The sequence below is a fragment of the Mesocricetus auratus genome, unplaced genomic scaffold (genome assembly GCF_017639785.1).
Source record: "Mesocricetus auratus isolate SY011 unplaced genomic scaffold, BCM_Maur_2.0 Super-Scaffold_100008, whole genome shotgun sequence".
NCBI classification, from domain to species: domain Eukaryota; kingdom Metazoa; phylum Chordata; class Mammalia; order Rodentia; family Cricetidae; genus Mesocricetus; species Mesocricetus auratus.
The window spans coordinates 75,386,233-75,409,921 of NW_024429192.1; the positions used below are offsets into that span (position 1 = coordinate 75,386,233).

The window sequence follows — 23,689 nt, forward strand, 5'->3', positions numbered from 1 at the left end:
CAAACAAACAAAAAAACACCACTATCAACTACACTAGATTCAGGTAATTAAACATTTTCTAATGACCAGGGCCTATTTTTACATATTTAAAATATAGATTTAGAACATGTACTTTCTTGATATGTTTATATATAATTTATACAAACAAACTTATAACACACACACCAACTACCAGTCCAGGGAGGTAATTATTTGAGAATTATATTCAACATTAGATTAACATCTACTCTTTAACCTGTGGGTCACAGAGGTCTCATATTAGATATCTTGTATTATGATTCATAACAGTAGCCAAATTGTAGTAATGAAGTAGCAATGGAAATAATTTTATGGTCGGGGGTCAGAAGAAAATGGGAAACTGTATTAAAGCGCCACAGAATTAAGAAGGTTGAGAACAGATCTGTAGTAGATACGGACACTGATGAATATAATTTGCTTCTCCTTTCATGTCAGATGGATACACATATGAAAGTGGGGCTATTTGTTTGAGTCTGGCTTATTTCTCTTAATGTATGATGATAGCTCATTTTATTCATTTTCATGCAAACAACACAATCTTGTTTTTCTTCATGGTTGAATAAAACTCTATGGAGTATATATACCACATATTGTTTATTCATTCACAATGCTAGCAGTTGAGTTGATTCCATCAACTAACTGTTGTGATAGTGCCATAGTACATAAGGATATGCAGGTCTCTGCAGTGATGTTGCTTCTTTACAGTCTATTCACAGGAACAGTATAGGTGGATAATGTTGTAAGTCTATCTTTTTGTCTTGTTGTTGTTATTGTCTGGAGATAGGGCTTCATTACGTAGCCCTGGAAAAATGAACAATGCTGGAGGTATCCCTATAGAGCCATAGTAACAAAAACTGTATGATACTTACACAAAAAACAATCAGGTAGAAAAATGGAATAGGACAGAGGACCCATATATAAATCCACCTGGTACTGTAGTAGCCAAATGTTTGGCAAAGTTTAAAAATAATACACTAGCAAAACAAAAAATGATGCTTGTGAGCTACATAGTGAAACCCTGTGTCAGGACAACAGCAAAACAAAAAGAAATACAACTACTGCATGATCTAGTTACATATGCTTGTGAATATACTTGTAATAATCCACATGATTACAGAGATACCTCCATATGTTTGCTTATTACAGTACACACCATGAGCACATTTATTGGTTGGACTATGTGGGGGGGGTTGTATTTATTTTTTGAGTAGTCTATTTCAGACATTAATCTTCTGTTTTACTGCCGTTTTTGTTTTGTTTTGTTTTGTTTGTGAACCTAGCCTTTAACGGCTGAGCCATCTCTCCAGCCCGGTATTTTTCTTTTTGTTTGTATGTTGGGGAATATTTGATCACACTGTGAAGTCCGAGTTTGCATTTGCATTAATTAAGTAAAATTAAACTTGAGTCAGAATGTTGGGTAAGCAACTAGTTGACAGAAAGTAATCATAGAGCATCAGAGGGCATCTAGGAAAGATAGAGATGCACTGGAAATAATAGGGAGGGACTTTGAGTGGTGTGGCTTTTTTTTGTTCAGGCAGAGAGGAAGGTCATGCCTGTGATGATATTTTGTTTGTGATCTAACAAATAAAGCTTGCTTGAAGATCAGAAAGCAGAGCTAAGCCACTAGTTAGTTAGCCATAGAGGTCAGGCAGTGGTGGCTCACACCTTTAATCTCAGCACTTGGGAGTTCAAGGCTACCTTGAGCTATACGAGACTGATCCATTCTAAAAGAGAAACTGAGTCAGGCAGTGATGGCTCACATCTTTAATCCCAGTATTTGGGAGTCACATGCCTTTAATCTCAGCACTAGGGAGGTGGAAACAGAAATGGTATGTCTGGGTAGAGAGAGGAATACAAGGTGGGAGGAGACAGGAGCTTACTACATTCAGTTTGAGGATTTGTAGAGACAGGATTACCCCCTTCTCTGATCTTCCAGCATTAACCCCTATATCTGACTCCAGGTTTTTATTATTAAGACCAATTAGAACTCGAGCTACACATGCGTTTTGGGAGAACCAGCAAGAAAAGGTTAGTTAGATGCTACTCAACCTCTCTCAGCTAGCAGGTCTTCACCCCAGACTTTGAATCTTGAGTCTTATTTCTGAATAGAATGATACAGATTTAGTTAAATTTACCTTTAGTGGCATCGACACTGTGCCTGTGGGGAACAGAATTCCTGCCAGGTTGCAGCCTGAGCAGCAAGGCTGCTGCTAGAGAAGCAACTGCTCACGAAACAACACATTTATGAAGTTTTCTTGTAAAAGTCATACCAAGGCTCATTATGTCAATAGTCCCAACTTATAAATAATCAAAGCAGTGAAAAAGATGACATTTCAGGCTATCCATTGTGCCCTAAGTCAGAAGAGGGCCCTCTCTTTGTGTGTATGCATATATATGTACGTACACACACACACACACACACACACACGATATATACATGGGTTTTTGAGTGTGTGTACTTGTGTGGGCAAATAGAAGCCAAAGCCAAAGCAGGAGCGGGTGTCTGACTTTCTGCCTTATTTCCTTGAGACAGAGTTTCTCAATAAACCCAAAGCTCACTGTTTTTGCTAGGCTGCCTGGCCAGCAAGCTCTCAGGACCTGCCTGTCTCTGCCCTCCAATGTTGAGGTTACAGGTACATGGGTGTTGGGAAATGGAACTCAAGTTCTTGTGCTTGCAAAATAAGCGCTCTTACTCACTAAGCCATCTCCCTAGTTTCTCTGGATTCATATTACATTTTTATCTATTTATTTGTGGTATGGTGTTTATGTGTAGCTCAGGTTGCCTTCTAATTTCAGACTCCTGTCACAGCTTCCAGAAGTGTGATGACGGGCACGCCCCACCATGCCAACACTCTAATACATCTTAAAGGCAGCTTCTTAGCTGGGGTTTCTACTGCTGTGATGAACACCAAAAACAGAAGCAACTTGGGGATGGGAGGGTTTATCTTAGTTTATAACTCTCAAGGAACAGTTCATCACTGGGGAAGTCAGGGCTTGACTGAGAGGCAGGAATCTGGAGTCAAGAACTAAGGCAGAGGCCATGGAGAGATGCTGCTTACTGGCTTGCTTAAGAGCCTGGTTTGCTCAGCCTGCTTTCTTATATAACCCAAGACCAACTGCCCAGGAGTGACACCATTCATTTGAGCTGACCCTCTCTTATCAATCATAAATCAAGAAAATGCTCCAAGGAACTAATCAGGTGGGATCATTTTCTCTTGTCTCTTCTCAGAAGACCCTAGCTTATGTCAAATTTATAAAAGCAAACCAACTAGGACAAGAACTGATTGCAAAAAGCATGTCATCTAGTCTATATTATGCAAAAGATCATTAACCATGGGCATGTAAGCAAGCACCTAAGACAAACAATATTTTCAAAAAGAAATTCTGTAACAAGTATATGGAGAAAAGATAAACTCAAGTGGTATCTAAGAATTTCTATGCTCTATGAATAGCTCAAATATATTTGCATGTTTTTACTTTTACCACACAAAATTTTTATACCCAATAGTATCTTATCAGCCTAATACCAAACATTACCTTTCAACAAACGCTTTATTCTTATGACCAGAAGAAGTATGTTTAAAGGAGTAGCTTTCACTGCTTATTATAAAAGGGTAGATAATGGCCTGTGGATAGTTATCAGCAATTTCTTCCACAGTATGCTGCACTGCAATGGCTTCCTCTTTGTCCAGTAAGGCCACCATGTGGCTGATCCAGCCAATGAATTGCCAGCAAGGAATAGATGAAATCTAAAATTCAGAAAACTATAGTTTGGAAATGAACAAAACACTTGACACTATTTATCATAAAGGCCATAAAGGTAAACAAAACATGTTTAATATGAAATGTCTTATATGTAAATCTCTCTCTTAGCTCTCTTTTGCTAAGGAACCACTGGATTCTTCCAAGCATTTTTCTGTACATATACATACACAATCTTTGCTCAAAGAATGGGATCATACTGGTGGTTTGAATGAGAATGGCCCCCATAAGCTCATATATTTCAATGCCTGGTCCCCAGTTGGTAGAACTGTTGGGCTGTTGGGGAAGGATTAGGAAGCATGGTCTTGTTAGAAGATGTATGTTGGGGGTGGGCTTTAAGATATTCCAAAGGTTCCCACCATTCACAGCGTGTCCCTTGTCCCACTGCTCCAGTGTCATGCCATATTTGCTTGCTTGCAGCCATGCTCCCAACTATCATGGTCATGAACTTTAATCCCTGAAACCAGAAGCCCTCCAAAAACACTGTCTTCTATAAGTTGCCTTGTACATGATGTCTTATCACAGGAATATAAAAATAACAAAGACCAATTTACCTCATTCTTGTAACAACTATCTTTCCATTTTACTTACTGTGTTATCATGAATTATTAGGTCCTCATGGAGTTAAGAGTCCTGACAGTATGGTAGGTCCTCATGGGGGTATAGTCCTGACAGTACGGTAGGTCCTCATGGGAGTATAGTCCTGACAGTATAGTAGGACCTCATGGGGTTACAGTACTGACAGTATGTTAGGTCCTCATGGGGGTCAAAGACCTGACAGGCCAGGAATCCTCAGGGCTTACAGACAAACACTGTCTAAGATTTTGTTATACAGAGCTGGGAGATGACTCAGTTGGTAAAGTAGAACCGAGTTCAGTCCCCAATACCTATGGAAAAATCAGGTGTAGTAGCATGGACCTGTAATCCCAGTGCTAGGGAGGCAGAGATGGGGAAATAAGGGCTTGCTGATCAGCCAATCTAGCCAAATTTTCAAGCTCCAGGTTCAAGGATAGACTCTGTCTCAAAAGATAATATGGAAAGCTGTTGAGGAAGACATGGAAAATGGACTTTTAGCCTGGGCACTCATACACACAAACAAAACACAAGATCTTGCTACATAAAGTAGTAAATACCAATTAGTCCTTTCTGAATTATTATTTTCAAGTCAAAGTTTGGGTCTATTTTCTAGTTATAAATTCGTAAAAATATGAAGGAACCTTTCAGATGGCCCTATTCTTTTATAGATGAAGCCTCCTTATACAGATAGGGTCGACAGGACAAGGGCATGGCCAGCATGTGCATCCCCAAGTGAGCCACGGAACAAGGGTATGGAAGCTGCAGGCTATTGTATGTGCACACATGAGCCTCTCAATTCCCACTCAGTCCTCTTTGTAGGCTAAGATACCAACAGATGTATAGACTGTAGCTTCGTCATGTGGGCTGCAAAATTCCTGTAAAGTCCCTGTCTCTGCTCCATTAATATTCCTCCTTGACTGATCTGGTTCTTGGTCAGATACAGTTCTTACCACACCCACAAAGGAAAGCAGATAAGTATGAGCACTCATACTCTTTTAATCCACTGTATATTCAGCATGCAGCAGAACTCAGTGTCATTTGGAAAAGCTGTAATATGGTGCTGTGTGGAGGGTTCAGTGGGCAAAGCACTTGCTGTACTAGCATGAGGAGAGGAAGGCTAAGTCTGGGCCCTCAGAGCCCATGTAAAGTCGCACGTCACATAGCACTCATCTGGAGCCTTTGGATGTGGGAGGAAACAGGAGAGTTACATCAGGTCACAAACAGGGCAGAAGGTGAGGAATGATACCCACGGTTGTTCTCTGCCCCCACATGTCAGAACATGTGTACTACACACACTAAGTCTGGATATAAGTAAACATGTGTCTTAAATTCCTGGAAAGTTCCCTTCCACTCTCAAGGACACCAACCTCTTTTGTCATTAGGTTTAAAGTCTCCTCTGAATACTGTTCTATAATCTGAAGTAATCTAGGAAACTTCAGCCTGGCTTCGGAAGAGTTTAACTTTAATGCTTTTAACAGTTTCTCCACCACAAGTGCTGGATATGCTTCCAGTTCTACAGAATCAAAGATAGCAAAGAGGAAAGTGATAGTTAGAACACAAACCATAAATGTGACAAATGATTAATTTCCCCTTTCTGGCTTCTTTTTTTCAGTCTGTCACTGTCTCCTCTCCAGTACTTTTCTTTCAGTCAAGAAATGTTACACATTTGGCTACTCTTGCAGGAAGCAGCTTTCATCCTGGACTGAGAGCATATGGTGGACTATTTATTCCCAGGGCAAGAGGCAAACCACAGGAACCAACAACAAATGGCAAGTAAAATAAGTGACACAAAGCAAATGAATCAGGCGCAATGCTAGCACCTGGCAGGCAGAGAAGAAAGGCAAGAACCAGGCTAGCCTGTGTTACACAGCGAGACACTGTCTTTAAAAGTTGAGTCTTAGCTCAGTGATGGAGTTCTTGCCCAGCATTATCAAGGCTGAAACTCCAGAAATTCCAATAAACAAACAGATTCTATTGAATGCAGTTGTGTTACTTGGAGATATTATCATCTCTAAATTTAAAGCAAAGCAAACTATCTGAAACACACACACACACACACACACACACACACACACACACACGAGACTAAAGCCATCTATACAGTTTACATATGGAATACCAACCTGTTCGTCTCTTCTGTGAAGAATCGGATGCACTCTCTTCTACCTTTCGGAGCTGCTGATCACAGAAACCTACCAGTGTCATATAAGCATGGGCCTGCTCAGCTGCAGCCTCATGGCCCCAGCAGGAAAGCTGGTCTTCCTCTTCAGCTGACTGCACAGCCTTGGAGAAGTAATGGAATGCTCTCTGGTACAGACCTGAGATTACCTGGAATTCAGAATGACTATATTAATAGCTTTGAAATAACACTGAGAAGTTAGGTGTAGTGTGTGCAGTCCCAACTGAGGAAAGGGAATCCTTGGGGCCCAGGAGTTCCATGCCAGTGAGACCTCCTTTTTAATCAAATAAACAAAATATATTTAAATCTAGGTTAACTCTGTGTGTGTCTGTTTGTGTGTGTGTGTGTGTGTGTGTTGCATGCACATGCACAAGTGCCCCAGATGCAAGGCAGTAAGTAATCCCAGTAAAATCTGGAGCATACAACAACCAGACAAACTAAAGAGAACCTGCCAATCAATCAGTGAGCAACACAGAGCTGGGCCAGTCTAAGAGACTGTGAACTCCACTGGGATTCACAAAATTGATGAAGGCTGGTGCTGTATGCTCATGTCCTGCAAAGATAGCAGTGACACTGAAAAGGGAGAAGACAAGACCACATGACTGCATTAAGGCAGGACAGAAGATGAAGAAGAAGAAGCTACATATTAAAAATTATCTGAAAACCCAAAAGAAACAACCACTCCACCACTGCCCACAAACTAAGCAAAGCATCACTAAGTATGGAAGCAGAAAAGGCTGTTTCATCCTACAAGTTTTTGGAGAAACCATCTCAATGGAAATTAGTGATGAAATTTCATATACAAGCTCATGGAAGAATTACTCACCACTCCAACAAAAGCTTGTTTTAAAGACTCGTATTACCAAGTTGGGCATGTAATCCCAGTATTCCGAATGCAGAGGTAGAAGGATTGTTTTAAGTTCCAAGCCAACCTGGTCTACATAATTAGTTCCAGGACAGCCAGGGTTACATATCAAAGGGAAAAAAATGAAACAACAAAACAATAACAAATCCCCTATACTATTCAGGGGACTGTGATGTAGCTCAGTTGGTAGACTGCTTGCTTAGTTTTCATGAAGCCACGGTTCAGTCCACAGTACCACATAAACTGGGTGAGGTGTCACACACCTATAGTCCTAGCACATGGGAAGTAGGGGAAATTCAAATCCATCCTTGCTTACAAAACAAGTTTAAGACATGCTTGGGATACACATGACATTGGCTCAAAAAACAAGCAAAACAAAAAATGAAAATAAAAAAGAAGGTATAATTCAAATAACATGAATTATGTCAATTTTCCACATAAGAAACTTGAAATGACAGTTGCCAATCATTTCATTTTAGCTGTGTTTTTAAGACCAGGTCTCCCTCTGTAGCTCAGGCTAGGCATCGCGGCATCTCCCAAATGTTAGGTTTGCAGCTGTGAGTCACATGCTGGCTTTAGACGTATTTTAAATGCACTAAAGAATACTCTCACTGCTGTTTTACTTTGTCCTGAGGGCAGCACGTAAGACACAAGAACGGCCTCCCCTCTTCTATTTTCCTTACCTCCTCTGTGCTTTCCGCACTAGATCCAGAAAGCGCCAAGACTGATGTGGCCTTGGTTTCCTCCAGGTCACACAGGCAGGCTGGCTCCCTATTGAGAGCATCAGCCATGATCCTGAAAGTTGTCCCCAGGAGAATGTTCTGGTTACAAGAGGCCTGGATATTTTTGTTTAAGTAGCTTGACATATTACTCTCATCTGTTGGATTAAAAAAAAAAAAAAGAAAAAATGATTTTTTTTTAAAAGAAGAAATTCACAGTCAGTAAGTTGTTGTTGTTGTTTTTTTTTCTATTAAGATATATTAGAGGTACAAGAGCCTGGCTTCAGTTTCTGATGAAAGAATTAAAAAAAAAAACGTTCTTCTTATTTATTCTATGTTTCTTTTACAACATGTATCTGGATTCCATTCACTTTCCCATCCCTTTACATCCTCCCTCTGCCCAATAAAACAATGTACCCCCTGTCAAGAAAACAAAATTTAAGAGGAATAAGGGGGGGACTAGGAATCTCATCATGGAAGCTGCAGTATGACACAGTGAGTCACACAGTAAACCCTTTGTCCATATGTCTTCATTTGCAGGGGTTCATTGCAAAGAGTCATTGGTCTGGTTCAAGGCCTCTGGCTTCTACTATACTATCAATGCTGGGCCCTCACTGGGACTCTTGGATATGTTGCTGTTGCCTTGTGTTGTGGAGATCCTGCAGCTTTGGGTCTGTGGGTCAGGTCCCTTTACCACTCCAGCAGATCACAGATGGGGTGGATGTTGGGGCACATCAAGTCATAACCCTGGATCTGGGCCTGGGCAGCTGCAGGGTTAATCCACTGGCTAGTTTTCCCCAGTCCTCAACACCAGGGTCAGCTCTCTAGCATTGTCCTGGCTAATTTACCTTTGAGCAATGACTAAGGGGTGGGGCTAGTTCTCCTGCTTTCACGCCCTGAGGGTTGGCTCTCTCACACCTAAACCACCACTGCCAGCTCTATTGTGTTGTCCAGGTGAGGTATAGGGGCCACTGCAGCCAGTGAGGGGCAGGTACAGCTCTCCCGATCCTATGACCCCAGGGCCAGTTCCTCCACCTGTCTCAGACATTGATGGGTGAGTGGGGGGCAGGTATCTCTCCTCCACCCATGCCAGTGCAAAAGAATTTCTTAAACTTCCTAATAGAATTTTTTTTTGTTAAAAGTGAAATCCACAGAATTAAGGTTTAAAAGCAGGAATAGCTTTTTTATTCTAGTATCATCTATATTTTTTCTATGTTGAAAAGAAAATGGCTGTTATTAACATTTGCTTATTTGCATTAACAACTCAGGACAGATTTGTAAATTGATACTCTGGGGTACAGCTTATGACAAAAGCATTCTAGCTCTGTCTCTTACCACACTGTGCTGGACAAGGAACTCCAGGCTACAGCACAACAGTGTACTCATGAGAAAGCAAACTGAGAGCCTCAAACATGACAGTCAACTGCACCCACAGTCTGAATATCAGCATAATGATTCAAGAGACCCTAGGAACACTTTCTACCTTCCCCATTTCTGCCTGCTTTTGTTTCTTTTCGACAGTCTCCCTATATTGTAACACTGGCTGGTCTTGAACTTGAGGCAATTACCCTGCTTCAGCCTCCTTAATGCTAGAATTCCAGGTGTGTGCTACCACATGTGTGTGCTAGAAATGCTTTCTGTTCCTAGGATTATGTGGAGGAAACAGTCTGTCTCTTGATACCTTTACAGAGCCTGTGGCAGTGTTCCGTCCTGCTGCAGGGTCCCACTACGTACCCCGAGGTGAGGTGAGTGGCAGGATGGTCAGAGCTACACATGCCGGAGGAAGCTTTTCTCCTCTCACGCTTAGAGGGTAAACCTTCAGGAAGTTAAGTATTGAAGAGGGAAAGTTTCAATTTCCGTTTTATTGTAAAGGTAAGCATAACTCTGAATGTCCTATTGCATTAGTGCATGACACGCCCTAGGACTGGATGATCTGCTCTCCTCCTAAGGAGATGACGTCACTCTTTTGAAGACAATATAAAACAGGGTTCTTAAATGCATGTGAACAACAGCAGCCTAATTACCCAACAGTGGGACGGTTTTGAGCACGGTGAGAACTTGTTCCCGAGAGCTCTGGGCGCGGCTCCGGCTGTGGCTCAGCTGGCAGTAACTCTGTGTCCACTGCACTTGCCAAGACTCTCTTGTTTTTGAATCTTTATGCATCTCTTTCAGGAGTTTCATGGCGAGCGAGAAATTATCCTACATGAATAGAGCAAAAAGAAAGACAAGGTTTTGGGATTCTCATCATGCAGCCAAAGGGGCTTAAACTTGTGCTTCTGGTAGTTCTATGGCAGAGATACAGCCTATGTCTGAGAAAATTAGTCTTTTTAAATCTTTACTGCCATCTCCTTTCTTCAAGGTTACTGTTCCCTTTCTGTTCCAGGAGATGTATAGATTAGGTGTGAAAAGGTAAATACTATCTATATCTGACCACTACAGAAAATTACTTTAAGAAAGTTTTTAGCTGGCCTGTTTCCCTTTCTACATGACACAATATGCCCCAGAGCAGTCAATTCTTAGTTGTGTACACACTCACACTCTCTCTCTCTCTCTCTCTCTCTCTCTCTCTCTCTCTCTCTCTCTCTCTCTCTCTCTCTCTCTCTCTCTCTCTCTCTCTCTCTCTCTCACACACACACACACACACACAGTGTATGTGGGTGCATATTCGTACAGAGGATTAAGGTCAACCCTGGGTGTCAATTTTCAGGTGCTCTTCACCTTGTTGTTGTTGTTGTTTTGGATACAGGGTCTCTTACTAGCCTGGAGCTTACAGAGTAGGCTCCGCTGGCTGGCCGGCCAGTAAATCCAAGAGATCTGCTCGTCTCCACCTCCCCAGCACTGGGATTTAGTATTATTCAGCAAGCACTTTATAAACAGTGTACACTGTACATTTAAAGAATGCTTCACCATTCCTTTTGAACATATTTAAAAATATTACAATATTTACACCAAACATCTAAATTCTCTCTGTGTCTCTGTCTGTTTCTCTCTCTGTCTCTCTGTCTGTCTCTCTTTCTCTCTCTCTCCCTCTTTCTGTTTCTCTGTTTCTCTGTCTCTGTCTCTCTCCATCTCTCTCTCTCACTCCTGTCAGTTATAAACTATTCTACCTCTCTCATTCAGATAGTATCCCATGATGTAATCCCTACTGGTTTGGAAGTAACTAAGTAGTGAATAATAATGAACTTTTGATCCTGCTTCCATCAGAATGGGGTAATACCATGCTAAACTTTATGCAGTTCTGGGGCTTAATGCATGTCAGGCAAGCACACTGTTTGAATTCCATCCTCAGTTTGTTTTGAGGCAGAGAGCTCTCTGTTTTCACCTGGCTGGTCTTGGACGCAGGATCCTCCTTCCTGAGCCTCCATTGTTGGGATTACAGGTATGAGCTAAAATGCTCAACTCTAAACCTGTCAAGAGGCTCCAGCCTCTGCTCAGAGCTGATTCTGCAACTCAAATATCCCTTCTGCAAGTGTGCCCTACCCATGTGTTCCCAGCACTGGGATGCCATTCTTCTTCACCTGCCTGTTTCGTTAGAATGGAGCTAGGAGGACAGTGGTTGCCTTTCTCTTCACAATCTGAGGGACAGTTACCCTGCTCAGCTTATTCCAGAGGCCCTCACCACAAAGTTCTTAAAGTCAGGCCATCCTGTTCTAACCACCTGCCTATTTTCCCCCACTACATCTCTGGGTGCTTGTTTTTGTTTCATGTCTAACTAACAGACATTCTCAACTCATCAGCATTTATGTTACACTGGCTGGGAAACTGGCTAACACATACACAGATCTGCTTTCCTCCTGCACTGATGCTCAATGCCATTAGATTCTTTGGAGACAACTGAGCAGGTTGTATGCACCATGGTCCAGTGTGTTCTCTCATCGGTTCCTGACTTTCCCTAGCTCCTTCTGGAGTACCCTGTCCACTATCAGCAGCTGATCATGCACTCTTTGAAGCTGCACTGTGAACCTCCACAAGGGACCTCTCTTCTGCAATCCCTCTCCTGAGCTACCAGTTCCCCCATTCCTCACTATGCTCTTGTAAGCTGCTCCATACAAACCACTTTCTCTGCACTCTCATCCATTGCTTTCAGGACAAGACTCACAGGCACCTTCCTGTAAGATACTCAGGCAACAGTGTCCTGCCCCAGGACCTGTTTTTCCCCGTCTTCCCTCCACGGGCTAACCTGGGCATGGCTACCAGCATCCCTGTCAGCAAAGCCACAGCAGACTGCCCTTCTTCAAGGGTTTCTCCTCATTACAACTACATGCTTTCCTAAAACAGGTATCTGATGATCTGGATCTGGGAGCTTCTTATGGGGGTACTCACAGATTAATAGTACCAAAAATCCAACTTTTGCTCTACACAGGAGACCTAGAGTTTGAGGTTATTCTTGGATCTCATATGCTATCTTTCTGACCTGTCTCCTGGCGCTAACACATCATGCTCCAAGGACAGAGGCCATCTTTCCCCTTATAAGTGAGGTCCAGGAACTCACCTTTTACCCAGTACCACCCCACTCGCAGTAAATTCCTACACTTCTGTAAATCCTGTTGTGGCCGCCACTTTTAGTTCCTAAGTAGACACAATCTCCAGAAAGCTTTCTCTGTTTCCCCCAGGACTGAAGTGCCCCCACCCCCAGTGTACAGTTCCTTCAGTTCTTTTTCTGTGGTTTTGTTTTATTTTTTCTGAGACAGGGTTTCTACGTATAGCCCTCTGTAGACCAGGCTGGCCTCTGCCTCCCGAGTGCTGGGATTAAGGGCATTTGCCAGCGCTACTACACAGCATGTCCTTCAGTTCTTATTACTAATGCCATAATTGTTCATCTGCTGGCTCCACAAAACACTTTCCAGTATACAGTGAAGGGCTTGGCAATGAAAAGAATCAAAACTCAAATTGTACTTTCTCTGCTTCTAAAGACCTTTCAAGGTTAGATATGCATTATTTTTCTCTCTATCCCTAATATTAATGGTATCACTAGCTATCATGTTATTGGTATCGCTAGCAAATATACCATCTAGAAACGCTAAAAAAAGCTGGTGCCACACAAAGTTCCAGGTATTTTCTGTGTTCCTCATAAGATCTCTCAATCATGTGCTTCCTTCTTCTAATGGAGAAGTTAAGCAGCAGTAGGAAGTGTTTACTGCCAGTCCCTTGAGGACTACACTCTAGCCTTCTCCATAGTACATGGAGCTTAGTCAGAAGTTTGGCTATGCCTCTCCTGCTGCAGTCAGGGCCATGTGAAGCCTCAGAGGACAATGTTGAAGCCTTTTGGAAAGAAGGTGTTTGATTATTTTTCCCCTGTAGATGGTCAAGGATAAACTGCTTTCAGTCCAGGAAGATTTGTTGTGGAAGGAACACGCTTCCAACTACCAGGGCAAGCCCGGGACTGCCAGGCTTACTATGTGCATGTACATACAGAAGCAATGTGAGCTAGAGAGCTGCGGGAGAGAAGCAGACTACTGCAGAAAGTACTTGAGATATACCTAATGCCAGTCTTCAGATGACTTCATTACTGAAACTAATACATTCCTTTCATTCTCTGAAGCTACTCCTAATATACCCCAGAGAAAATATTATATAAATGAGCATTTAAACTGAGAAAACAGAATTGTTAATTATTTATAGTAGACTAAGGGGTATAAAGAAGGTTTATAACAACAGTCAATGAATGGTCATTAAAATAACAAGCTGAATATGTTCAAATTTAATTAATATATTTGGTAGACTTAAGATCTTATTATCAAATGCAAGACATCTAGAAACTAAACCTAAAAATTTTATAAGCATCAAGGATCCATTTTTCTAAATGATACATGTTGGAGAATATTATTTTAAGGTGTGTTACTGTGCCTGTCTAAAACATCTGATGGTCTAATAGAGAGCTGAATATCCAGTAGCAAGGGAGGAGAGAGAAATAGGCAGGGTTGGCAGGCAGAGAGGATAAGTAGGAAAAATCTGAAGAGGACATCAGGGGCCAGCCACCCAGCAACCTAATTACAGAGCGAGACATGAAGTAAGAAGGCAAGGAAAGCGACACAGGAATGGAGAAAGACAGATGGGAGGCCAAAGATAGACGGCATCATTTAAGATGATAAAAGCTGGCTAGAAACAAGCCAAGCAAAGGCCAGGTATTCATAACTAAGAATAAGCCTCTGTGATTTTTTTGGGACCGGGTGATAGGCCCCTCAAAAAGCCAAAAGAGTAAACATCCAACTACAGATACAAATCAGGCATTAAATTGGCTGCTTTTTAAGTAACAGATAATAAACATTGTTAAATAATAAGCAGTTTTGTAATAAACACTTGAGGGATTGTGAATAGTAAGTGTTTCTTCAAACTTTGTTCTCTAAGTGTTGCATATGGAACCCAGGGCTTTGGTAGGTAAGAGTTCTACCACTGACCTACATCCTAGCTTCCAAAATTACTTCCGTATAAAGAGAGTAAGTAGATCAATTCATTGTTTTTAAGGTTCCTGTTTTAGAGGAAAGAGGAGAAAGGAGTTAGTTCAGGAGCTCCCACAGGGCCACAGAGGGGTACAGATAGGGAATGCACCTGCTTCCATGCGCTTTCTATCATCTTCATTTTCAGGGCGAACCTGCAGCTCTGGATCATGGAGCGAACATCTTCCTTTGGCTCATGCACTTCTCTCCTGTCAAGGGAATCTTCATCTTCATCCACACTCATACTGGTATCACCTGAAGAAGCAGTCAGCCTCTCTTCTATCTTACTGAGAAAGAAGCAGCTATATAAAACAAGAAAAAGTGAGCTTCAATGTCAGTCATGAAAGCCACCCCGTACTGGATCACACCACAGAACTGGATAGACTAACGTTTCACTTGGGATATAGTACAATATACACTGAAGGGATTAGATTTCTCCCCATTTAATAAACACACTCTTGAAAGATTACCAAAGATATTTTAACAGACTTCTAGAGTTTATTCAGTGCCTCCATTTCCATAAAATAAAGCATTTAAATTTATATTTCTCTCTAAAGAATGGGCAGCATACTGTATCTTAGGTCAAAGGCCATTTGTGTCCTTGTATCTCTATCCTAAAGTCCTATTCCCAGAGACAATGGGAAGTAATGAGGAGGTTATAAACAGTCACTGTTGGGTATGGACATGTTGTATGCATCTGCAATCTCTGAAAGTGGAAGGGAAGGCAGGAGGATCATCCCAAGTCCAAGTCAATGCGAGCCTGGCTCGCAGTGAGTCATTGTGTCACACAGCGAGACTGCCTGAAAAAAGATAAAACTGAAAAGTTTAAAAATAGATTTGTTCCAAGTTTGATTTCCCTGCACATGCAGCTGGTATCTTTTCCTTATTCTCCATCCTCAGGGACTTTTTTTTAACACTCAAATACATAATCATTTTTATAATTAGAAAAATTTTAAATTTGGTTTTAGGACAGGGACTTAATATGTAGCTATGGCTGGTCTTGAACTTGATATGTAGACTAGGCTGACATCAAACTTAAAGATCTTATTGCTTCTGCTCCCTAAGTGTTGGGATTATAGGTGTAAACTACCATATATGTAAATTGAAATTTACATACAATTTCATATGAATTAAAAATTGCATATAAATTTATACAAACATGCATTATAATTTACATATATGATTTTGTTCAAGTGATCTATTTTACATTAATATCAGTAGCACTGGCAAAGAGCTGTAATATACAAACTTTATCCCTAATCCAGTAACTTCCAGTTTTTCATATAGGTCTAATTTTCTTTCCTTCTCTTTTTCTCTTCTTCTGCCTGGTCCATTACCTTCCTCGTCCTCGTCCTTTGTTTTTGAGGGAGTTGGGGTCTTGCTATATTATTCAGACTGGCCTCAAACTTGTAGGCTCACGTTATCATTCCACTTCAGTGGTTTAAATAACTGGAACTACAAGCAGGTACTAGTACACCATCTTTCTTTAATTTTCTTAGAAACATTATGGCCAGACAAACTAGCATGCCTCTTATCTACCTATAGTTTCCTTCCTTTTCTAGAAACCCCCAAGACACCAGCCTTTCCAGCCATGGATGTGCTTCGATTCTTACCACACTACCCAGTGCTCCTGGCCCCAAGCCAGCTTGTCCTGCCTCTCTTCCCAAAAGCTACTACTGTTTTTTTTTATCTTTCATAGCTTTAAATAAGATTGTAGACAAGCAAAAAGTGTTAAAAACAGGCATTCGATCACAGATGGGACACGGATGCATGTGCACACATGAGACTGGCTCTCCTAGGTGAGGAGGAATTAATCCAACTTCAGGCAGCGGAGGGGAGTTGCATCACACTAGGAAGGACACGGCCTGAAAGAGCTGTTTTCCCCAGAAATAACAGGTTTTGTTTGTTGTTTGTTTGCTTTTGGGGGGACAGAGTTTCTCTGTGTAACAATCCTGGTTGTCCTGGAACTCATTTTGTAGGCCAGGTTGGCCTCGAACTCACTGTGATCTACCTGCCTCTGCCTCCCAAGTGCTGGGATTAAAGAGGGGTGCCATTACCACCAGGCTAAGTAACAGTTTTGACTCTGAGATGGCACTATGAGCTCCTTGCAGCCTACCTCTGTGGTGCATAGAAACTATGCAAAATATAAAATATACTTCCCAAGGATGGTGTGGTGGTTTGAATAGGGATGGCCATCATAGACTCATGTGTTTGAATGACTGGCCCACAAGGAGTGGCAGTATAGGTGGTGTGGCCTTGCTGGAGAAGTGTCATTGTGGGGGTGGGCTGTGAGGTCTCAGAAGCTCAAGTCAGTTCACTGCCTACGGATCAAGATCCTTCTCCAGCACCATGCCTGCCTGCATGCTGCCATGTTTCCAGCCATGACAATAAAAAGTGAAATGAAAAAATAAATAAATTTGGTAATAGATAAAAAACAGAACAGAATACTGAGGGTGGAGTCCCTTAGTACTGCTTGCTATGGATAGTTCACAAATAATTGACAACTTCTGATTCCATGGTCCCACTCTCTAGACAAGACAGGGTTAGTTCTGCACAGGATGAAAACATGAACTCAGAACTGGGGAACTCTAAAACAAGCATATATGGTAAGTAGGAAGCAAGAGGCCGACTGGTAAAAACCCAAGTTTTAAAAACATCAATAAAGAATCACTGCCCAGCAGTCCTCTCTGCTATCTGTGTGAGAAAGAAACAGACACAGCAGTGTCCACATCACAGCCAGTGGTTGCCACCACAGTAGGGGACAGCAAGGACTTCTCAGGAGTGTGAGTCTAAAGGAAACACTGCAGACATGAAGTCTGTTAGAATAGTTTACGCAGGTGATCAGGATGAGAGCAGTATGCTACACACCCCATTCTTAGAAGCCTTGGTTTCAAAGAACTGCCATGCTGGCATCTCTGGAAAAGAATCTTCATTTGACTCAATAAGACCATATCCTACCGATTTGTGATGATGTCATCCCAGATGTGCATTGGGTCTGTCACAGCATCTGGGTATCTGCTTGTCCAGGTTTTTAGAAGTCGCCTAAGGGGACCCGGAGATGATAAATCACCTAAAAATAATATTAGAGACTAATCATATCCACAGCAGAATGACAAGAAGATATGACAGAGTAGAATCAGAATTAGTAAATAGAAAACGAACTCAAATTTCTTTTTCAAGAATTAAAAATAAAACAACAAATTAAGAAAAAATAGCAAATTAAAAAGCAAACAACAAACCAAAAAAACCCAACACATTGTCTTTCATTCACAAAAGGAATTACAAGTCACTATACCAAATGTAATACATTCTGAAATGTAAATGCTATCATTTCAGGATATTAAAATAAGGGGAAAATAAACACATACCTGTCTTTTTACATTCTTCACAGGTATATAGTCTTTCATCTGCAATTCCAAAACTTAAAAAGCATTGAAAACTAAATGCTTTCATAGTGTTATGGTGCATTTTCTTGAAGGCCAAAGTGATCTGAACTGAACAAGGTGACTCAGTTCTTATTAACAGTGTGAACATGGACAACTTATATTGGGTACTCATCACGGTATCTAATTAGGACACACATCTCAGCCCATCCCATGCAGAGCACATGTCTAATATCTAAGACAATCTAGCTACAAAACAATCCTAACAATTTTTGAGATCTAACATTGTAATATTTACAGCCTTTCTATGGCTTGGAAGCAGTAGTTAAAAATACCTTTAGTTTAGATGGCACTGAGTTCATATTTTTAACTTAACATGTACCACTTTATACAATTTAGTTAACTTCTAGGGCACCATAAAAAGGGAAGAAAAACTACATCTCATAAAGTTGTTAGAAAATTTAAAAATGGGGTACAAAACACAGTTCTCAAAAGATGAAACACAAATGGCCGAGAGGCAAAGAATTGTTCAGCATCCTTAGTCATGAGGAAAATGCTAGTCATAATTTGAGATTTCATCTTACACCTGTCAGAAAGGCTACGATCAAAAACACAAGTGACAGCGTATGTTGGTGGGGATATGGAGTAAGAGGAACACTCCTGCATTGCTGGTGGGAGTGCCAACTTGTGCAGCCACCATGGAAATCAGTGATAATTCTTCAGGAAGATGGGAATTGATCTGCCTCAAGGTCCAGCTACACCACTCTTGGGCATATACCAACTACAGTAGTGGACAGCAAGGACTTCTCAGGAGTGTGAGTCTAAAGGAAACACTGCAGACATGAAGTCTGTTAGAATAGTTTACGCAGGTGATCAGGATGAGAGCAGTATGCTACACACCCCATTCTTAGAAGCCTTGGTTTCAAAGAACTGCCATGCTGGCATCTCTGGAAAAAAATCTTCATTTGACTCAATAAGACCATATCCTACCGATTTGTGATGATGTCATCCCAGATGTGTACTGGGTCTGTCACAGCATCTTGGTGTGACATATGGGAGTCTACATTCTACTGTCTCAACTATGTTCACTGTTGCTCTATTCATAATAGCCAGAAATTGGAAACAGCTTAGATGTCTGTCATTGGATGAACAGATAAAGAAGATGTGGTACATCCATACAACGGATTACTCAGCTGGTAAAAAATTGAAATCAGAAAACTCACAGTAAATGGATGGAGCTAGAAAAAAATCATCCTGAGTAAAGTAACATCCTGAGAAAGACAAATATGCTATGTATTTATTTATATTTGGATGTTACCTATATGTGGATGATAGGCAGGCTACAATGTGTACAACTATAGAGGTTAGGTGTAGAGTCAGAAGGAGGGAAGGATATCCCTAGGAAGGGGAATAAGATTATACAGTTATGGGTAGATGAGGGCTGGGAAGACTGGAATGGGGCATGAAACAGGGATGGGGAAGGAAGGGGGGATAAAGGAGAGAATATGGGATGGGACAACTAACACTATGGGCTATTTGAGGGGTCACATGGAAATCTAATTTTGTAAAAGCTTCTTAAAATAAATGGAGTCATCAAATAACAGGAGAGACAATGGACCCTCTATATATCTTTTGCCACAAAGTGAAACCCCCAGTGCCAGGAATGGTAACCCATTCCAACTAATTGAGCAGTTGGCCAAAGAAGCCCCATGGAAATCCCCAAACATGTCATGTTATTGCCAACGCCACTGGTCGCTCTCCACAAACTGATGGTAAGGTCCTGTTGCTGAACTTACACTTACATCTCATTAAATGCAGAGAAGTCAAGCTGGTACCTAGAGATTTTACCCTTACTGACTAGTGCTCATGGTATTGGAAGGAACTGTGCATGCTATTGGAGAAGAAAGGTAACCACCAACCCAACTACAAACTTTGTGACCTATAACGACAACCTGTTTGTGAGATATGCTGGTACAATAATGACACAAACATCATGGGAGCATTTAAGGCCCACTCCATGAGATGGAGCCCATGTCTGAGAATAGATAGGCCAAGGGCCTAGGAGAAAACGAAATACTACTGTTCTGTTAAAGGAACACAGCAATAAAATGACTCCTAGTGAAATTCTGCTATACCCATTGGTCAATGCCTCACTCAGCCATTTATCAGAAAAGCTTTCTCTTTCAATAGATAGGAATATAAATAGAGGCCCACAACTGGACAATCTGTAGAAACTGAGAGTTTTTGGAACCCTCAGTCCTAAACAGGATGTCTTCATCAAACCTTTCCTCTTAGGGCTCTTGGACCTACGTGGAATAGGAGGTGAAAAGGTTGTAAGAGCCAGAACGGATGGATAGCTCTAAGGAAACTGTCTTCCAGACAAAACAGGATGACACACACATGAACTCACAGAGACTGAGGCAGTCTGCACTTAGTCTGCACAGGTTTAAGTCAAATAGGGTCCCAGTAATGAGAGGGAGAAGGGGATATGATCTCCCACTCCTAACCAAGAAGCTATCTGCAATTGACAACTTGTAAAGGAAAAATTAGTTGTCTCAAATTGAATCTGACTGGATATATCAACCACATTTCAGGATCAGTCCCATGACCAGCAGTAGATGATAACATGAAAGGAACTTAACGGTATTTTTATAGACTTTATGACTCATACTGTTTTGTTTGGGTATTTTGTGTCTTTCTGGACTTTTGTTATATATTATGATTTCTGTCTGTGTTTTTTGTGTATGTGTGTACTTTCCTTTTAAAATTCTATTTTCTTTTTTTTTTGTTGTTGTTACTAACTTCTTTTATAAATAGAGAAAAAGAGCTGTGCCATTGGGTGGGTGGGAGGTGGGAAGGATCTGGGAGGAGTTGGAGAAGTAGAAACTATGATCAGAATATTATGTATGAAATTTTTAAAAAAGATATTATATATGTATATATGTATATATATATATATATTTTAAGGTTATAGATAGTGAGCCACCATGGGGTTGTTGGGATCAACCTCAGAACCTCTGAGAGAGCAGTTAGTGCTCTTAAATTGTGAGTCACTGGGACTCTACTCCTCATACTGTGTTACTTTGCTCAGCCTTGATACATGGGGAAGCACTGTCTTACTGCAACTTGCTATGCCATTTTTTTTGTTGGTACTCATGGGAGACTTGCCCTTTCTTAAGCAGAAACAGAATAGGAGAGGATTGGGGGAATGGGAAGAGAGTGGGGGGCTAGGGAGAGGGACTGGAAGAAAAGGAAGGAGGGGAAACTGTGGCAGAGATGCAAAACAAACAAACAAATAAATAGACAAGCATAACTCCTTAGCTGTAGAAAGTACTTAATAATTATATATTATTAAGATGGCTTAAAAATATAATACTTCTCTAAGTTTAAATCAGGGAACAATGAGCAAGCTATTAAAAATATTTGATAAATCATTTTTAACTATTCAAAACAAACAGATTTAGGATGAAGACATTTCCCTTATACAGATGTACTCTCTTAGACTCTGATATGGCTTTTCAGAGGATTGAGAATAAAATCTACTGTTGGTGGTGCATGGACCAACATGACCTGTATTGTTGTCCACAGCCTGTCAGCTCCTCCCACGGTCTCCTGAGACTCACCATCCAACCCCATTCTGGACAGTGAGGCCTCTATCATGGTAGTAATCCTCTGGGCAGGGTTCTACAGGCCCCTCTCTTCCACAGTGCAGTTGGGCCCCACCTTCAGGAGCCTCCAGTTCAATCCTGGAATCACACTCTGAGCACTTCAAGCTGTCAGTATTTTGTTTGGCTTTGTATTTTCAGGTTCTTGGAACGACAGTGCTGGACTGTTTTAAACACTTCATCTAGTCATCTCAACAGGTGCACTTTTGGGACACATTCAAGGCAGTTTATACTCCACATATTAAGTTTTGTTTCAATAAGCAGAAATTCAGGTGGTAAAACCCCTCCACAATTAGAAAGGAAAAAATGATGACTTAAAACTTACCATGTTTACTTATAAAGTTGAGGAACTCCTCAATTTCAGCTAAAGCCTGCACAGACTGCAATTTGGCAAGTCTACTTCTGTGTAAGAGGACATCAATACTAGAATAATTCTGGGGAAAAAAAGACATTGGCCTGGTTATAAAGGCAATATACTACTTAAAGCTTAATGGCTTAAGCCAGGTAATGGTGGTGCATGCCTTTAATGCCAGCATTCGGGAAGCAGAGGCAAGCGGATCTCTATGAGTTCAAGACCAGCTTGGTCTATAAGAGTTAGTTCCAGGACAACCTCTAAAACCACAGAGAAACACTGTCTTGAAAAAAACCTTAATGTTTTTTAAAAAAAACATGATATAGCAGTAAGATCAGTATAATCTGGCCATCAAATTCCTTGTTCTATCTATCATCTGCCTAACTATTCTCCTAGTAAGGATCTATTCCAGGTCTACTTACATGATAGGCAAATGCTCTTCTACAAGTTACATTCCTAATCTGCAGAAAATTTTAAATCACAGTCTCTTATAATATAAAATTGTGAAGCACAGAAGCCAATTCTCTTTTGTTTATCTTTTGTGTGTGTAAGTGAGAGTAGAAGCATGCCAGCATGTGTGTGGAGGTTATTCCTTGGCAGGTGTGTACAACATATTAGCTGGACTGTCCTAGTTTGCTTTTTTGTTGCTGCAATAAAATACCATGCCCAAAAGCAACTTGGGTAGGAAAGGATTTATGTGGCTTATAGGTTCTAGTCTGTCACCAAGGGAAGTCAAGGAACTCAAAGCAGGTACCTGGAGGAAAGAACTGAAGCAGAGGCCAGGGAAGAATGAATGAATGTTGCTTACTGGCTTGCTTCCCATAGTATGCTCAGTTTGTTTTCTTAAAGGATCCAGAACCACTTGCCTAGGGTGGTACCACCTGGTGGGTTGGGCCCTGCCACATCAATCACCAGTCAAGAAAATGCCCCACAGACATGCTCACAGACCAGTCTGATGGAGGCAATTCCTCAACTGACATCCCTCCTAGCAGCATGTGGAGTAAGAGCTTCTAGGAATTCTCCATCTCCCATTTCATCAGAGGAGTGCTGAGGTTACAGGTATGTGCTACCATGTCTAGTTTTATACAGCTCCTGGGAATCTGAATTGGGTCCTCATGCTAACAAGTACTTTCTCCACTGAGCCATCTCTCCAGTCCTAAAACCAAGACTTTTTAGTCTTGGTTTACTTTAAAATGATAAAAACAAAAAATTAAAAAAAGACTATATTTCTATGACTAATGTTGGTAGACTGTTAGTGGTTCAAAAAGAAACGGATCAACAGACAACTGTGAAAACAAACAAGCAAACAAAAAGGGCAGACAACAAATAGAGCACATTATCTGATTTCCCAGTTAAACTCTTCGGTGTTAAATTGTACATTACTTTTAGCTAGTCCTTTCAAGGAAAATGGAATGTATCTGAAAACAAGTATTAACCTTCCTGATACAAACACCTGGAAGAATGTTTCCTGTTGTCTCATATTATTGAGATGTTAATCTGCATTGTGGTCACCCAGAGAGATTAGTTTATGCATTTGTTCATAAATCAACTAAAATTCTATACAACTACTCCACAGAGAAAATTATACATTGCACAGTGTGAGAAAGTGTGAGAAAGATTGAACTAAAGACGTAACAAAAAGTAGAACATTTATAACAGTGAAGAAAGAAAAATCGAGACAAAGGATGAGTAAAGAGTACATTAGAAGAATCCAAAGGAAGAACAGTAATATA

General features: G+C 41.0%; 1 protein-coding gene across 6 annotated transcripts in view; it reads right to left on the reverse strand.

Annotated features, from left to right (window-relative positions):
- Prkdc (protein kinase, DNA-activated, catalytic subunit) overlaps positions 1 to 23,689 on the reverse strand; it is a 179,701-nt gene that overhangs the window by 15,746 nt on the left and 140,266 nt on the right. For 3 of the 6 annotated variants that reach the window (XM_040751223.1, XM_040751222.1, XM_040751224.1), the window contains 8 exons: positions 21,930 to 22,038; positions 17,515 to 17,626; positions 14,669 to 14,858; positions 10,144 to 10,318; positions 8,084 to 8,277; positions 6,480 to 6,684; positions 5,724 to 5,869; positions 3,556 to 3,767 (listed from right to left, as the gene is read on the reverse strand). In XM_040751223.1, the coding sequence (XP_040607157.1) occupies positions 3,556 to 3,767; positions 5,724 to 5,869; positions 6,480 to 6,684; positions 8,084 to 8,277; positions 10,144 to 10,318; positions 14,669 to 14,858; positions 17,515 to 17,626; positions 21,930 to 22,038 (1,343 nt within the window). Of the gene's footprint in view, positions 1 to 3,555; positions 3,768 to 5,723; positions 5,870 to 6,479; positions 6,685 to 6,983; positions 7,109 to 8,083; positions 8,278 to 10,143; positions 10,319 to 14,668; positions 14,859 to 17,514; positions 17,627 to 21,929; positions 22,039 to 23,689 lie in introns of those variants that run through there. The other 3 variants (XR_005879028.1, XR_005879029.1, XM_040751225.1) reach the window with 3 other exon arrangements.